Raw genomic sequence first — 18,583 nt, forward strand, 5'->3', positions numbered from 1 at the left:
TGTTTTTAATATTAACCAATTTTGCACATTTGAAAATCATTTTATTTTTGTTTTATTATTATTTTGTTTTACAGGTGGATTACAGTGCCCAACAGTGGTTGATGAAGAACATGGACCCTCTTAATGAAAATGTGGTATCCCTTCTACAGAATTCCTCAGATTCTTTTGTTAGTGCTATTTGGAAGGATGGTAAGTTTGATGAAAATGATTAAAAAAATGGTCAAGCGATTATCACAAGCTTATCAAATATAGGATATCCCAAAATACATAATTAGACAGCCTTGATGTTTTGGCTTATGATTTGCAGAAATATAAAGTCTAGAAATGAATTTACATGACCTGGTAGTCGTGCAACCGTTTACCGTAACATGTAAATCAGTTGAATAAAGTTTACCATAACTAAGAAAAATTGATACTGGAAAGATATACTACAAATACAGAATAACTCTTATTTGCTGGATACCGTATAACTTTTATCTACCAGGAGCTGTTAATTGTTTGTTTTGGCACATCCTATTTTTTATATGCATTATCACAAGGTTATCTGATGTGAAAAAAGGAACATGCATGGAAGCTAAGTAGATTAGAAAAAGGTCTTCATTGCAGAATTTGTAAAGTAGATTGAAATTATACCAAAGTTTTGAAAAATATTTTACTTGAACAATATTAAATCGTGTTTGTCTGTAACATATTGGAACATTAAAGTTAAATGTGTGGTCATTTAAATAATATTCTGAAATAAAATGTTGATGTAGATTCTATTAAATGTGTGTTATTGAAGATGAAGATCATTTTGTTCTAGTTTGTCCAGCTTATAGATCTGTGTGAACACATTTTTTACCAAAGTATCATTGTTTTTGGCCTATTTAATAATCATTTTTTGTATTCAATTTAAGCTGATAGTAAGTCTAGCACATTAAATTATGTTATCATATAAAATCTGCATGGAATATTAGATCTCATAGTTTCATAACTTCACATTTTTCATAGTATTTTACTATTTTTTCCTGCTGTCAACCATGTTTTATGTTATGTAATATTATACAATTATTGACAATTGACAAGGTTGGTACAATGATTTATTCATAGAGGCCAACAACTGAGAGTGACTGTCATATCTGTGGGGTTGATAAGTCATTGTTTTAACCCATATCAAGAGTCAACAATTGTTTTATTATTTGACTTTTTTCCTTCTCTAATTATCTAGTATTTGCACAAGATCCTTTTTAACTGCTCTTTTTTTATACACTGTATATATCAACTAGTTTTGCATTTGCTAACTTTCATTTTCATAAGTTGAGGTTTACTAAAAAAAAAAGTACACTAAAAAAAAGAGAAAAAGAAATTCCATAGAAAAAAATATGAAAAATAAAAACAAACAAGAATTTGCATGATTACATAAACCCACTGACATTGCCTTGGAATATCTATATTTAGGTACACAATAGTTGATCCAAATCTTATGTTAACCTCTCAAGATCTCTTTCTGTGAATATAATGTTTTATCAGAGAAGACTGTATGCTTTTTGCCAATGAGAAAAGAGAAATATTTTAGTCATATGATAAATGTTGTTAATTTTGCCTTAGTATGTTAATTTTGCAATATGGATTAATTTATTAATTTAAAAGTGAATTTTATAGTCTAAATATATAAGAATATGTGCAAAAATGGTGGTTTTACAAATGTACTTACTTAATTGCTGTAGCCAGTAAAAGAAAAATCAAGATTTTAACAAAGTATCAATGAATTGTGATTTTTGTCGAGCCTTCGACTTAAGTCGAAAAAGCGAGACATAGCGATCCTATATTCCGTCGTCGTCGGCGGCGGCGGCGTCCACAAATATTCACTCTGTGGTTAAAGTTTTTGAAATTTTAATAACTTTCTTAAACTATCCTTGAATTGTACGAAACTTTGACAGAAGCTTGTTTATGATCAGGAGATAGTATCCAGAAGTAAATTTTGTAAAAATAAAATTCCATTTTTTCCGTATTTTACTTACAAATGGACTTAGTTTTTTCTGCGGGGAAACATTACATTCACTCTGTGGTTTAAGTTTTTAAAATTTTAATAACTTTCTTAAACTATCCTGGAAATGTACAAAACTTGGCCAGAAGCTTGTTTATGATCAGGAGATAGTATCCAGAAGTAAATTTTGTAAAAATAAAATTCCATTTTTTCCGTATTTTACTTATAAATGGACTTAGTTTTTCTGCCAGGAAACATTACATTCACTCTGTGGTTAAAGTTTTTAAAATTTTAATAACTTTCTTAAACTATCCTGGAATTGTAAGAAACTTGGCCAGAAGCTTGTTTATGATCAGAAGATAGTATCCAGATGTAAATTTTGTAAAAATAAAATTCCATTTTTCCCGTATTTTACTTATAAATGGACTTAGTTTTTCTTCCAGCTAACATTACATACAGTCTGCAGTTAAAGTATTTAAAACATTTTTAAGATTCTTAAACTAGCCTGGATTTTTACCAAACTTGGACAGAAGCTTCTGACAATCAAAAGATAGTATCGAGAGGAATAATTTTATTGATTTTTTTCATTATTTTTGATGAGTGTGTGATTAACAGCAAAAGTAGGCGAGACACTGGGTTCCGCGGAACCCTTACAAATTTTTTTTCTATGCAATTAACAGAAAAGCCACATGTCAGGCGATGCAAATGAGTTTTACATTAAATGAATAGAAAATTAACCGATTGGGTATTACGTTATTAAGTTAGGTTTTGTACATTGTTGACAACTTCTATGTTATTTGGTCTCTGGTAGAGAGTTGTCTCCTTGGCATTCATAAAACATCTTCTTATTTCTATATTAACTGTATCTGAAGATGATACAAAGATATCTTTAATCTGATCTAGATTTCTGTTTAATTCCTTTGAAAATCTTACTGTACAAATATAGTTCAAACTGATGTATCTTTCTAATTGTTTATTAAAATATAGAATATTAGTAGAATAAGTCTGGTGATTTAGCTAAAATATATGGAAATAAAATATAGAATGAATTTGGTTTTACAGCTGAGTTTGTTGGTAATATTATATATTGATAGTAATGTTGTGGTGTTCCATTGAGATTGTTGGTAATAAGATATTAACAGAATTTTTTTGATGTTACAACTGAAAAAGTTGGTAAAAAGATATTTATAGAACTAAGTTTACAGTTGTGATTGCTTGTAATTAAATATTTATTATAGAATTAAATTGGTTTAACAGCCAAGTTTGTCCCTAATGATACTGTAAATTCAGCAATTATTGTGTGCATTTATTACTGCCATTTTAGAATAGTGAACAAAAATGTAGTATCAATTATTGTGATTTCAACTAAAAAACTGCATACAGCTATATCAGATATCAGATATCAGAATGATATCATTGCTATAAACACTGAGTCACATTATTTCTATCAATTAAAATCTTGCTATTTCTGAATTTACAGTAGATATTTATAGAAATAATCGAGTGTTTCAGCTGAGATTGTCATTAATAAGATATTGATAGATTTTATTTGGTATTTTAACTGAGTTTGTGTGTAATAAGATATTAATAGATTTTATTTAGTTTTACAACTAAGATTGTTGGTAATAATATATATTAATTGATTGAATTTGGATTTTAATCTGAGATTGTTTTTATAACATAGTAATAATTTGGTGCTTCAGCTGAGATAGTTGGTTATGATAGATTATCAATGTTTTTCAAACAAGAGGTTGGTTTTTAGCTACAATCTCGTTGAATGGTGACAGCCCTAAGATGAGATGTTGCTATGAAACATCAATGAGTTTGAAAGACCATTGATAACTTAATCACTATTTTGCCTATTACATCGTTGACATTAACATTGACAAAGGCATGTATGCACTTAGTTTCTGACAATTATTTCTATCTCAAGCTAATAGCATGATTTGAAAAGATCAAAGGAAAAATATGCAACATAGCGATAATATTAGATATTAATAGATTTGATTTGGTGTTACAGCTGAGGTTGTTTGTTATAAGATATTAATAGATTTGATTTGTTGTTATAGCTGAGGTTGTTTGTTAAAAGATATTTATAGATGTACTTTTGTGTTACAGCTGAGATTGTTGGTATGGGAGCTACAGCAGGAGGAGATACAATGTTTGGTTCAAGGACCAGAAAGGGAATGTTCCGTACTGTTGGACAATTGTATAAAGAGCAATTGGCCAAACTAATGGCTACTCTACGCAACACAAATCCTAATTTCGTCAGATGTATCATTCCAAATCATGAAAAGAAGGTATTATGATCAGAATATTGCAAAGTATAAACCTTTTTGATAATTGTCAAGTCTACTTGACATTTTATTTTATTGTAATATAGACTTATTTCTCGACAGGTCCAACTAGTATTTTAACAAAATTGCAAAATAAGTTCAGTTATCAGAAAAAAAACTAAATTGCACCAATTTGGTATGGTAATTTATATCTTTAATTTGTTGCAATATCTTTCAAATTAAAAAAGACAGTTATTCAGATGTTGAGTTTACAAAGCACCAAAAATTGTGTCCAACATTATAGAATGTCATGATATGTAGATATTCAATTTTGATTTACACATGTTCAACTTTCCATCAAGATCTAAAATAGTAATTATTGATGTGAAGAATAGGATAAGAGAAAATGCTCATTGAGGGTCTTTCATTATAGATGTTGATTTGAATGTTTAAACCTTGGAATTTTCTCTCAAAGGATATGAAAAGTAAAATCTGTTATTTTATGTTGTAGGCTGGTAAAATAGATTCACCTTTAGTATTAGAACAGTTAAGATGTAATGGTGTATTAGAAGGTATTAGAATCTGTAGGCAAGGATTCCCCAACAGAATTTTGTTCCAAGAATTCCGTCAAAGATATGAAATATTATGTCCAAATACCATTCCAAAGGGATTTATGGATGGAAAAAAAGCTGTAGAAAGAATGGTAGGTTTTTAACTATATTGATATTAACTACATTTTGTTTGTGTGATTGAAATGATTGTAAAATTCTGAATAACAGAAATGTCTTGAATAATTTACGGCTTACTTGTGAACTACAATTCAAATTATCATGTGTTTATAAAAAAAAAAACCAAAAAAAAACCACCTACCAGAAGTTTGAACCAATATTAATTAATTAAAATATTTGATTAGAAGACCAATTTTGTGCATGCATATTCTGGAAGTTTCACTCTTAATATGGTAAATGTTCTGTGTACTGCAAAATTGTTTGCAAAGAACAAGCAAAGGCTGAAGGCAAACAATATTGTGGTGTATTTCTGATTTTAGGGTATTAAAGATTTTATTACCCTACCTTTTACACAATTGTTAGGGGGCCTATTGAATTCTGATCTGTGTATCCATAAGTCTGTAAGTTCTTTTGTCCCATATGAGGTTTAAGGTAGTATACCATCAAATTGTGGTCATGTCAACTTGGAACTTATTTGAATGAAATTCTAGAAAACAAGATGTTAAGTTTTAATATGAATATTTCAGATCCAGGCGCTAGAATTAGATCCTAACCTGTACAGAGTAGGACAAAGTAAGATTTTTTTCAGAGCTGGTGTATTGGCTCACCTTGAGGAGGAAAGAGATCTCAAATTGACAGATGTAATTATTCAGTTCCAGTCATTGTGTAGAGGTTTAATAGCTAGAAGGTAAGACTCAATTAGGCATAGACTCACTTTGAACATAAAAATAAGATGTGGTATGATTGCCAATGAGACAACTCTCTGTCAGAGATTAAATAACGTAGGAGAGCCAATGTTTAAATTTGGTTAATAGGAGGATAAAAGTGTTCCTTTTAAAATAAACCTGATCATAATTTAACTGAAATACTGTAAAATCAGAAATTAATGTCAAGTACAAAAAAGATATTTTAACAAAAGTAAAGAAAAAAAAATGAAAGAAACATTCCCTGACCTAAAAAGATATTTTGCCTAATTCAACCAACATTGATGTCTACTTTTATATTTGCTGATTTAACAGTTTCTGACTACATCATGAACTTTCCCAACAAAAAATTGTAGACAAAAACTACAATAAGAGAAAGGATTTAGTAACTAAGGGGATTTGTATTTACAGAAATTACCAGAAACGATTACAACAACTTAGTGCAATAAGAGTTATCCAGAGAAATTGTGCAGCTTATCTCAAGCTAAGAAACTGGGCATGGTGGAGACTTTTTACAAAGGTAATAGAAGTTTGCATTCACAACTCAAACCAGGTTTTGTTTTTATGCCATTGATTGATCAACAAAACTACAACAAAAAAACAATTAAAGAATTTTAAGAAAATACTTATTTTAAAGGCTTTAAGTGAAGTATACCTAAATGACCTTAAGAATATTGTATAAGAATCAGATAGCATTCTTTCCCAAACTATAAGATATTAGTTAAACTAAATACTAATGTATTATTATGATGATGTCCAAATCATTGAAATGTGATACTGACTCTCGTGAAGTGTTTTGATAATCATATGTTTTATTGTAACATAGGTGAAACCATTGTTGCCTGTAACAGGTCAGGAGGAGAAATTAACAGTAAAGGAGGAAGAACTGAGAAAAGTTGTTGAAGCGTTTGATAGGTCGAAAGCAGAAGTGCAGGAATTAGAGCGGAAATATGCTCAAATTATAGAGGAGAAATCTATCTTAGCAGAACAACTACAGGCAGAGACAGAAATGTGTGCAGAGGCAGAAGAGGTAAATTTTGAAGATCAAAATTTTTACAAATTGTTTTCATTATTGCAAGTGGCAGCAAGTTTGTTTTATTTAAAATATCGGAATAGTCATGTCATTTTTGTTACGTTAATAGCTGCATAAAAATGGCTAAAATTCAGTATGATACATCAATATAAATCGAAAGATTGCTTTTTGTGAATGCTTCATGATATTATATATCACCACTCTAAATCATGTAGAATGTCTCTGAAATAAAGAGGAATTGGTGCAATAAGGGTTTATTACATTTTCTCTTTAGTTTTTTTTTTTTTTTAAAGAGATAAAATCATATGTTGAAGTTAAACAATGTCTTCTCTTTGATATAGTCTCGATCAAGAATGTCAGCAAAGAAACAAGAGTTAGAGGATATTTTACATGACCTTGAACTCCGGATAGAGGAGGAGGAAGAAAAATGCAATCAACTGATTGATGAACGGAAAAAATTTATGCAAACTGTTGCTGACTTAGAAGAACAGTAGGTTTATAGTTAGCAAATAATGTTTTGTTTGATATTACTGTAAAATATTGAAATCAAGTAGGGATAGAGGGAAACTTTTAAATGGGAAATCGATAAACAAGCAAATTGAAACTACAAATTGGCCTTTGTTTCGCATAAACACACGGGAAAAGCAGTATTTTCAAAACTAAATAATAATTTGTTTCCAGAAGAAAATAACCAGACATTAAGACCATGCCAAATCCAAATCTTGTTTGGGATTCCCTGCTTGTTGGAAAAAGTCACCAAGAAAAATATTCTTTAAACCTGCATCCAATGTGTTCAGAATTTTTATTTCAAAATTTTTAAGTAAGTTGTGCATTTGACACAAATCAAGAGCTACATGTTAACAAATAAAATTAAACACGTCTTCAAGAGTGATTATTCATTTAGCCAAAATTTTAATGCAGAACATGTTTTTCGAAAATGTTTAGGATAGTTGTTATACATTTTGAGTTCTTTTCAAGTAATATGTTTTAATGTCAATATGACTTTCAATGTATGTTGATTTGTAATTCAGGTTAGAAGAAGAGGAACAAGCTAGACAAAAACTTCAATTAGAGAAAGTGTCAGCGGATTCTAAAATCAAGAAATTAGAAGAGGACCTGGCTATTCAGGATGATGGCAACCAAAAACTGTCTAAAGAAAGACGTTTCTTAGAGGAGAGAGTCAGTGAAATTCAAACACAACTTGTGGAGGAAGAGGAAAAATCAAAACAAATGACAAAATTGAAAAATAAATATGAACAAATTATTAAAGAATTAGAAGAAAAACTTAGGAAAGAACAACAGGTATACTTCTTATTTTATATCCATTCTAGTGAAAGCTGGTTGTATGTAATATTCATTTTGTTTAAAGACCATATTGCAGGTAATTGTCGCGGATGTAAAATTTCGCAAAATATTTTGGCGCATTCAAAACTAATATCAATACCTTGCATGTACACTTTTAAATTGGTGGAATTTATTTTGGCGATTTTATTCAATCCGTGAAAAATTAACACCCCACGAAAATAACTTGTATACGGTAACAGACACTACCTCTGTAACTTCTGAAGTGATTACATCCAAACTTGATATTTTATGTGGGTTTTGTTATTATCAAATCTGTATAAACTGAAAGTAAGACAAACCTGTAATTTGTGACAAATTATCAATATATAAAAGAATAGTTTAAAAATAACAGCTTGTGCATGCAAAAAAAATTCAGATGAAGGAAGTAGATAATTTGAACATTAAATAGTTGAAATTATCTAAGCTGAGTATCACAGATTTTATAATTTTTTAAAATTTACTTAAATTAATATTTTTATTATTTCCTTCAGGCTAGGCAAGAATTAGAAAAAATAAAGAGACGATTAGAGTCTGAACTAAATGATCTTAGAGAACAATTAAATGAAAAGAGGCAACAAGTTGAAGATCTACAATACCAATTATCTAAGAGAGAAGAAGAGGTTCAACATGCTCTTCAGAGGTAAAAGTTGTGATGAATACTGTAAACCAACTTATCTTTGTGGATACTTTATGTCGTGTTTTTCCCTTTTAATCAGATTCTGGGCAATTAAATTTCACGATTTTAACATATTCTTGATGTAATTAAATAAGGAAAGGTTCATGTTTATAAATTTTGTGATATTTTTCTTCTGGCAAAAGTTGCGAAAATAAATCGCTTTCTAAGTTTAGTTGGTTTACAGTATATATCAAGTGTTAAAAGGGAGATTTGGTAAGGAAAGCATGGGACACTTGGATTATGTAATATTTCTCATAAGAAATTGTCTGTCTGACAACTTTGTAAAGGGCAGTATACCTAATGATTTTCTGATTACCTACCAAATTCAAAATGTTAACTTAAAAGAATATTAATAGAATAAGAAACCTTCTTGCTTGCGATGAGTACATTAACATGGGTAAAAAAAACTAGCATAAGTTTGCACAATTGAGATGATGAAATTCAAGATTTTTGATAAAATGAGTTGTACACAGGTGTATATAGAAATAAAAACAATTTTAAGGAATCAAAATCCATGGTATCTTTATTGTAACGAATAACAGGTTAGAAAATAAAAGGATTAATTATAGCTACAAATGCCTTTATACTAAAAGTAATTGTCTTTATTTTTTAGTGCTGAAGAAGAAAGTGTCAGTAAAGCTTCCTCAATGAAACAAATGAGAGAGGTACAGAACCAAATTCAAGAACTACAGGAAGACTTGGAGGCCGAGCGGGAGAGTCGGAACAGGGCAGAAAAACAAAAAAGGGATATTAGTGAGGTAAACATATAAAAATAAAGAGTTGTGCTAATGAGGCAACTATTCTCAACATTCAATTGATGAAGATAAAAGCAATTTTAGGTAACAGTATGGCCTTCATAATGATATAAACATATACCATATAGTTAACTTAAGAAGGCCCCAACATGAAATTATAGGAAACAAGATTTAAGTGAAGACAAAGGAATGAAAATTAATTTCATCAAAACAAAAATATAATTTTTGAAAAACACAAAAAGAACAAAATGTATTATTGAGATAGGGAAAATATAACTCTGTATATGATAAAAAGTTTGCTATTCTATGCTAGTTATCTTCAGTTATTAGATTTAGTTATAAAGGAAATAAGATGGTTGTGTCTAATTTTTAGGAATTAGAGGCTTTGAAAACAGAATTTGAAGAATCATTAGATGCTACAGCTGCTGTACAAGAACTTAGAAATAAACGTGAAGAGGAACTTAGAGACTTAAAAAAGGCCTTAGAAGATTCACAAAAGAAATATGAAGGCAATTTGTATGAAGCCAGATCAAAACATAACCAACAAAATGAAACATTAAATGAAGAATTAGAAAATGTTAAAAAGGTAAGTGATATTTCTTAAATATATTCTTTATTCCACAAAGCAATACAGCTTATAGGTATTAATTTTTATCAGATATAGTCCAGGGTAAATGTTAGGAAAGACAAAATAGAAAAATTTAGAGCATAAATAGTAAATTGGATACAATAGAAAACTAATGTTAACTATTATTTTGAATTAATCTAGTTAAGAAAGAAAAATGATTAAGAACTTCACTTTTTTTTTACTAAAATTTTGATAATGAAAATTATGGGAAAAAAATAAAAACATAACTAGTGAAATACATTATCACAAATTGCACTTGTCTTTTTTTTTTATAGAGTAAATCTTCACTAGAAAAAATGAAACAGACATTAGAACATGAAAATGCAGATTTAGCAAATGATTTAAAGGCTGTTCAAATGGCTAAACAAGAATCAGAACGTAAACGTCGACAAGCAGAACAGCAGGCTCAGGAGTTGACAGTCAAATTAACCGAAATGGAGAGAGTGAAAGGTGATTCAACTGATAGGGCATCAAAACTCCAGGTTAGTTCAAATTGCTCAGGGGCGGATCCAGGAAAAAGGGGGTGTTCCATCTATATTCATTCATCACCAATGATTAGAATCGAAATATAATCATTAGTCAAGAAGCAAATTTCAATATATATATATATACTACAATATAAGTTTTGGTACATAAAATTTTATAAATGCATATACTTTATATCGATTATTGTTGATTCAATTGTTTTAGGAGATATTTATTATATTTTACATCACATTTCTGCCCTTGACAATTGTGAAATTTTTTTGTTTTGTTGTCTTATGTATTCTTTTAAAAAATGTATTAATTTTTAGGCAATTTAAATTCTTAGTCATGTGGGATAGGTAAAAATGAAATCACTATGCACACTGTATAATCAAACCACTCCATTTACACTTTAACTTATGAAATACTATTAGTAAAGTACCATTGCTTCATTATTTTGCAAAACAACATTTTCATTGCGGAAGTAAAAATTGAATAAAAAAGTAAATATTTTGTCTGTATAAATTATTATAATTATATTACTTTACAGAATGAGTTGGACCAAGTTACTGCACAATTGGAGCAAACTGATGCCAAATTGTTACAAGTCGGTGCCAAGAACTCCTCTCTAGAAGCTCAGCTGGCTGAAGCTAACGTAAGTCATCTTTAAAACAAATTGGTGAAAGAGATAGAACCAGTAACCACTAGTCCTGCCTTGAGGGATTATCTCTGTATGTTGAAAATGCATAAATAATGAGACAACCAGTCTGCACCAAAAACTTTTTAGTCCGAAGACCAATATTCTGACATTTTTCTTATTGGTCCAAACAAAGTTTTGCAAAAACTCACTAGTCTGAAAGAAATTTTACTAGTCTGGGGCATCAGACAAGTAGCTAACTGTGCAAACTGGACAACAGCGCTCTTAATTTATTGCAAAGGAGTGATGGGGATCACAATTTTAAAATTTTGATACAGAAATGCAGGAGAACTCGCAAAAATATTCTTCAGAACCCCCAAAAATCTCTCTGATTTTAATATATATTTGTTAGCTTCAAATCAGTGTTCTATTCTATATATGTTACATCATAGATATCCCAAATCTATGTCCCTTTTTCAACAGGATATGCACTGTCCTATGAGTTGTATCAAAACTTTAAAATACCTTATGCTTGAAGATATCTGTAATGTTGTAAACTATATAAAAGTGCCAACTTTTTACATTTTTTTCCCTATTAAATGGAAAACGTGCTTGTCATTTATCATATTTTATCATAACTGGATTTCTTTTTAATATCAAATGAACTTTTAATGTATGGAGGTGCAAAAGATATGAAATCAATAATAACTTTTAAATTCTGATAATGTCAGGAATTATTTTCACTTTTTTGTCTGTTCAGTTGAATGTTTTCAGTTTTCAAGGGTTAACAAAAATTTATATTGCTTTCAGGAACAATTGCAAGAGGAGACCAAAGGTAAATTGGCAGTTCAGTCCCGGTTACGACAAGCCGAGGATGACAACCAAGCATTGAAGGACCAATTAGAGGAGGAAGAAGATCAAAAAGCAGCATTCCAAAAACAATTATCTGATATGCAAATAAAGGTTAGTAGGAGGAATCTATTACAGTACATTAAGTCAAAGAATCTGAAAATATGTGAGAGAATGCGATGTGCAAACATATAAAAATTTTATAAAAAAACATATTTTAAGTCTCCTGTAAAGTTACTGCAGAAATGCCTTCAAATTTTCTTAATAAAAAAAAAAAGAATACCATCAGCATATAATGGTTGATGTATTTACCTTCCAGCTATGCAGAATGTCATGAACTTGTTTATTCAACACCATTTACAGTTTCTTAAAAGTATTGAAATTTCTAGTAATTTTCTACAGTAATCAGTGGATGAATCTTATCTTTTTCAATGAGAGCAGACATGTCTTAATATTCTCTATATAAATATATGAACATTTTATCTGTTTAAACTATTAATTTATTAAAATGATCACTAGGTAACAGAATATAAGAAGAAAGCTGAAGATGAAACCAAAGTACAAGAAGCCTTGGAAGAATACAAGAAAAAGACAGACAGAGAAATGGAGGCAATGAATGCCAAATTAGAAGAAGCTAAAGCAATAAATGACAGATTGGAAAAATCCAAAAAGAAACTACAGCAAGAGGTAATATACTGTTAATGAAAAACAACTGATTTACTTTTTAAATTGGCATTGATTTCCTCTTGTAGTTTGATTTTTCTGTTATTATTTGCAATTACATGACATAAATTTGAAAGGTCTTTGTTTGCTTATTCAACTTTACAATATAGTTAATGTATCAATGTTCTTCAAATTCTGTGAAAGTGTTATTGCTGTTAACTTTTTTTAAGTGTACCTAGTCTTTAAGCTAAAACTACCACCTTTAAGCTAAAACTACAACCAAAATTTATCTCTTAAATTTAATTTTCATGTACCCTGTCTTTAAGCTAAAACTTCAACCAATATTTATCTCTAATTTACATTTCTTGTTTGCTGTTTTCAGGTAGAGGATGCTAATGTAGAATTGGAGAGTCAAAGGTCAGCATTTACACAGAGCGAAAGAAAACAGAGGAAGTTTGACCAGTCATTAGCAGAAGAAAAGGCAGTTTCTGAGAAGTAAGTCTTATCTTAACAAATATTGAATGAGCAAATGTATTAGATAATTCATTAACAAAGAATTGCTACGGCTGACCTTTGAAAAATGTAAAAATGTTCAATGTATTTATATAATGATCTTCATAGTCTTTAACTGTAAGTAGGTTAAGTTTTTAAAAGTTTTAAGTTAGTTATATGAAGATGGATTGCATGTGGTTTGGGCTTACAAATGAAACCATCTAATGACATCCAGAAAGCTTTGCCCTTTCACAATACCAATTGTTAAATTTTTTGTTCATGTTGCAGTTTGAATTTATGTACTTTGAATTCATTTAAATACTGTAGTTACCAATTTATTGCAGAGTTAAGAAACCTAAGTTATATTGTAGATAATTGAATTAATGTTTTATTCACAAATTCTTTGATTACTTTTACCAAGACTTCAATATTTAAATAAAATATAATGTTTAAAAAAGAAAGATCTGATGGATAAAGTAGAATCTTTGTATTTTATCAGATTAGCACAAGAGAGAGATTTGGCTGAGAGAGATAGCAGAGAAAAAGAAACAAAGATCCTGAACTTGACTAGAGAATTAGATGAATTAAGGGAATTGTTTGACAAACAGAAATCTTTGACTACATCACAACAGAGAGAGCTGGACGACCTAATGTCCTCTAAGGATGATGTTGGCAAGAGTGTAAGATTGAACTCTTTTAGTACTAAGATTTACACTATATATACAGTACACAGAAGTCTGTACTTGGTCTCATTCTTTGGTGAATCAATAAAGCTTCAAATGTCAATATGTTTACTTGCAAAACTTTTTGAAGTGCTTTAAAACAAAGGCAAGGAAATTAAAGCAAAAATGTCCCAGGCACATGCTTTGAAATTTGTTTTTCATCGTAAAGATAGACATTGCTTTCTTGTACCAACATAGGTAAATTGGTCAAAATAACCTTATTGACAGGAAATTTTGTCAGATTTCAATTTTTTACTTTTCACTATATTAGTTTTTATATGACAGCAAAAAAAATTGGGTTGTATAATGGTATGTTGTTGTCATCCAAAGACACATTTGGTTTCCAGACAATCACTTTAGTTTAAGTAAATGGATCCCTATGAATTTTTTTTAAGAAGGTTCAGTAACAGAAAAGGAAGGTTGGGATTGTTTTTTTTGGGTTATGATACCAACAGTTTAGGAATTAGTGGCCAAAAACAAGCATGTTTGTACTTTCTGGACAACTACTTGTGTGTAAGTCTATAAATCTCTCTGACATTGTACCACAAGGTTCCATGTCACAAGGGAAGGCTGGGATTGAGGTTGGGGAATTGTCCCAAACATGCATGAAGGGCACAAAAAAAAAGGCCTAAAACCAGCCATAATGCAAAAAATTGGATCACAATCCAAATTCAGACTGTATCAAGCTTGAATATTGTGTCCAAATTTGACCCAACTCTTCAGGGTAAGACTTCTATGGTCCAATCAGATTGACTCAGCGAAGCATTTTATTATATTTGGATAGTTTCCAAAATGTTAGGTGCATATTAAAATGTCAATCGTAATTATAGGTTCATGACCTTGAAAAAGCAAAGAGAGCAATGGATGCCATGCTAGAAGAGCAGAAACAGAAGATAGAGGAGCTGGAAGATGATCTGCAGACAACAGAAGATGCCAAGTTACGTTTGGAAGTCAACATGCAGGCCATGCGGGCTCAATTTGAAAGGGACTTACTTGGTAAAGAAGAAACTGTTGAAGAACAAAAGAAATCACTTCTGAGACAGGTAGTTACTTTTTTTAATAAGCAAGTTTCAAAAATCATTCATAAATTTTAAGCCAAATAGTTCCAGTGACTTTTTACTTATGTAAGTTGACGTTCATAACAAAAAGACAGCACATTTAGAAGGTCAAACATTCTGTAATTTGTTTTTAACCATTTTCAGTTGAGAGAAATGGAGGCTGAATTAGAAGATGAACGTAAACAGAGAGCTAATGCTGTTAACAGCAGAAAGAAATTAGAAAATGACATTAAGGATCTTCAACAACAAGCAGAGTTAGCAATCCGTGTAAAGGAAGATGCTGTCAAACAGCTCAAACGTGTACAGGCTCAGATGAAGGACAATCAAAGAGAACTTGATGACGCTCGCCAGAGTCGGGATGAAATGCAAGCCTCCATGAAGGATATAGAAAGGAAACTGAAGAATTATGAAGCTGATGTACTGAAATTACAAGAAGATTTGGCAGCTTCTGAGAGACAGAGAAGAAATGCTGAGGCTGAAAGAGATGAGCTTCAAGATGAGATTGGTAGCAGTGCTGCCGGAAGGTAAGTTATTAGTAGCAATAGCTGATATTTTAATTTAAGAGTTAATATTCTTGTACTTGCTGAAAAAAACATTATAAGACTTTCTAAAGGATTCTTCAGAAAATCAATAAGATCATGACTCTTTACCTATTTCTTCAATAACCCATTCTGGGCTATTTGTTAAATAAAGCATAATGTTGTAAACTTATTTAGCAAGTACAAAAAGCTATGTCAGGATTTAAGTTCTTTTTGAATGTATTTTAGACATCTGTGTGCTAAACCAATATTTGCATATAATAGCAGTTTTACTCTACCATATCCAGAATAGTTTAAGTAATTTTAGAAATAATTGTATTTTAGATCTGCATTCCTGGATGAAAAGAGGAAGTTTGAAGCTCGTATTGCACAGTTGGAGGATGAATTAGAAGATGAACAAACCAATAGTGAAAGCTTGGTAGACAAAGCTAGACGAAGTCAGTTACAGGTAAAGTTTCAGCTGATTTTATGTTTAAAAATATGATTTGCAAAAGGTTTATAAGATTAAGAATAAAAGAGTACATTTTCATGATCCATTTGGTTTGCATTCATCTTGAACACGACAATCGGAGGAGCCACCCTTTACTGGTTGTTTTCCAAATTTCCATGGGTTATACGGCTCAAACTTGCATTTTAATAACAGTTCTATAGATTTGTTCTAAAATTTACCAAAGTATATATTTTCAATAAATACACCTGATGCCAGTTCAAATGGAAAAAAATAATCATGAAAACTGCCCACATTGGTTTTTGTCTCGCTTGACAGAGTCAAAAAGCGAGACATAGGTACGCTGTTTCTGGCGGCAGCGGCGTCAACAATGTATTAGTTTGTGATTAGGTCTAGTTTATGGTGAACCACTAGTGGTAAGTCAAAGATATTTGGTAACCAGTTGTACAAGTATTGGCACATCTCATTACCATGGAGATTATTTGGCCCTACCCCCTCAGTTATTGTCTATTGACTTTGAATATTTGCAAAACTTGCATGTTATAGTGGTGCTATTTTAATTTGAACATTTGCATTATCGAAATTACAAAAAAGCAAGACATATCTCTGTGATAATACGTTTATTTTACATGGCCATTCAACTTTCATTTCTTTTCGTACACATAGGTAGATCAGCTGACAGCTGACTTGAATTCTGAGAAGACCGTAACACAGAAATTAGACAACCAAAGGACTTCATTGGAAAGACAGAATAAGGAAATGAAGGAGAAATTAAATGAATTAGAAAACACATTACGTACTAGAACTAAAGCTACTATTGCATCATTAGAAGGAAAGATTAGTAGTCTAGAAGAACAATTAGATATAGAATCCAAGTAAGTTTACTATTGCATCTCTAGATGGAAAGATTAGTAGTCTAGAATAACAATTAGATATAGAATCCAAGTAATTTAACTATTGCATCTCTAGACGGAAAGATATGTAGTCTAGAAGAACAATTAGATATAGAATCCAAGTAAGTTAACTATTGCATCTCTAGACGGAAAGATTAGTAGTCTAGAAGAACAATTAGATATAGAATCCAAGTAAGTTAACTATTGCATCTCTAGACGGAAAGATTAGTAGTCTAGAAGAACAATTACATGTAGATATAGAATCCAAGCAAGTTTACAATGGGGAATTTGATTCTTTATTTATCTATCCATTTGTCCCATGGATATTTTTCTTAGCATCTTTCTCTTGATCTACATTACAAAGATTTCTGAAAATTGGTTTCAGGATTTATATGAGTCTGCTATACTATGTAATGCGTTTTCAGATTCATCACTCAACAACTTCCTGTTCACCTTTTTATTTCAGCAGGGGTGTCATTAGTGAGCTTCTTCACTTGTTGTATTTTTTTGACTTGAGAATATAGCTATAGGATTATAAAAGAGGAAAACCTAATACAATTTTTACCAATATGGCAAAACATTAAAGCTGAAAATTGACACCCTTACAATTGTACTTAAATGGATTTTGGGATAATTTCAGATATTGATACATTGATATTTTAAACCGTACATAGTTTAATCAGTCTCTTCATAGTATTAAATATATTCTATTATAGAGAAAGAAATGCTATGCAAAAGGTTAATCGTAGATTAGAAAGGAAATTTAAAGAAATGACTGTACAAGCTGAGGAAGAGAGACGTCATGCTGATCAAAACAAAGAACAGGTATGCTTGATTAGTTTTATCATACCTTTGATAAATGGGAAATATAACTTGTACAGAATAATGTAATTAAGGCCATTTATTGTACTTTTTCAGAGAGGGCATGGATACAACAGAATGAATTTTGTATTACATGTAATAGGATCAATTTTTAAGATATTCTGAAAGAACTATTAAACACAGAATTGTTAAGAAATAATGCATGGATGGGAACTACATGATTTTGTTTAATGTTGCAAAGCTTCCAAAACAGACATTATAAATGAGTTATCTGATAGTGTAGTTTTAAAAAAATCTGATTCATCTCCATAGGTTTTTAAGTCTGAATATTGAAATTAAATGTCTAGTAATAAAAAAATAAAATTTTTATCTTCTAGTTTAAATTGAATTTCAGTGTCTTTATGTACTAGCAATAACTATGATTTTATGATGTTTAGGCTGATAAAATGATGAACCGTGTTAAAGCTCTGAAACGTCAAGTTGATGAAGCTGAAGAAGAAATTACACGGTTGAATGCACAAAAGAGAAAGATACAGAGAGAATTAGATGAACAAATGGAACAAAATGAAACAGCTTCTAGAGAAATTAATCAATTAAAGAAATACAGGTGAGAACAAATTGAATCTGCTGATATCTCAGTTTTATCATCAAAATTGTGCTCAAGATATCATGTTTGGAAATGGTAAAGATATGGAGTCTGTTAACATGATAAACAAGAGAGTAAATATAATTTAAAATGAAAAAATCATTAAGGTCTGTTAAAAGTAAAATGTTTGGGGTAAGCTCATATTGATTTTAAGTTATTGTTTCCACCATTTGCATGAGGATTACACAGCAGTATAAATTAACACATAGTTGCATGTTATTTAACTGTTTTGAATATTT

The 18,583-nt window shown here is 30.3% G+C and overlaps 1 protein-coding gene across 10 annotated transcripts in view; it reads left to right on the plus strand.

Moving 5' to 3' along the window:
- Nucleotides 1-18,583, plus strand: part of LOC139488217 (myosin heavy chain, non-muscle-like) — a 49,103-nt gene that overhangs the window by 26,146 nt on the left and 4,374 nt on the right. For all 10 annotated transcript variants that reach the window (XM_071273696.1, XM_071273693.1, XM_071273689.1 and 7 more), the window contains 23 exons: nt 75-189; nt 4,085-4,266; nt 4,754-4,945; nt 5,498-5,658; nt 6,086-6,194; nt 6,501-6,704; nt 7,049-7,197; nt 7,739-8,009; nt 8,543-8,691; nt 9,341-9,485; nt 9,856-10,068; nt 10,386-10,592; nt 11,126-11,230; nt 12,023-12,175; nt 12,581-12,748; nt 13,107-13,219; nt 13,716-13,896; nt 14,769-14,981; nt 15,141-15,520; nt 15,860-15,983; nt 16,650-16,858; nt 17,593-17,701; nt 18,136-18,305. In XM_071273696.1, the coding sequence (XP_071129797.1) occupies nt 75-189; nt 4,085-4,266; nt 4,754-4,945; nt 5,498-5,658; nt 6,086-6,194; nt 6,501-6,704; nt 7,049-7,197; nt 7,739-8,009; nt 8,543-8,691; nt 9,341-9,485; nt 9,856-10,068; nt 10,386-10,592; nt 11,126-11,230; nt 12,023-12,175; nt 12,581-12,748; nt 13,107-13,219; nt 13,716-13,896; nt 14,769-14,981; nt 15,141-15,520; nt 15,860-15,983; nt 16,650-16,858; nt 17,593-17,701; nt 18,136-18,305 (4,022 nt within the window). The remainder of the gene's footprint in view (nt 1-74; nt 190-4,084; nt 4,267-4,753; nt 4,946-5,497; nt 5,659-6,085; nt 6,195-6,500; nt 6,705-7,048; nt 7,198-7,738; nt 8,010-8,542; nt 8,692-9,340; nt 9,486-9,855; nt 10,069-10,385; nt 10,593-11,125; nt 11,231-12,022; nt 12,176-12,580; nt 12,749-13,106; nt 13,220-13,715; nt 13,897-14,768; nt 14,982-15,140; nt 15,521-15,859; nt 15,984-16,649; nt 16,859-17,592; nt 17,702-18,135; nt 18,306-18,583) is intronic.

The sequence above is a fragment of the Mytilus edulis genome, chromosome 9 (assembly GCF_963676685.1).
Source record: "Mytilus edulis chromosome 9, xbMytEdul2.2, whole genome shotgun sequence".
Taxonomy (NCBI): Eukaryota; Metazoa; Mollusca; class Bivalvia; order Mytilida; family Mytilidae; genus Mytilus; species Mytilus edulis.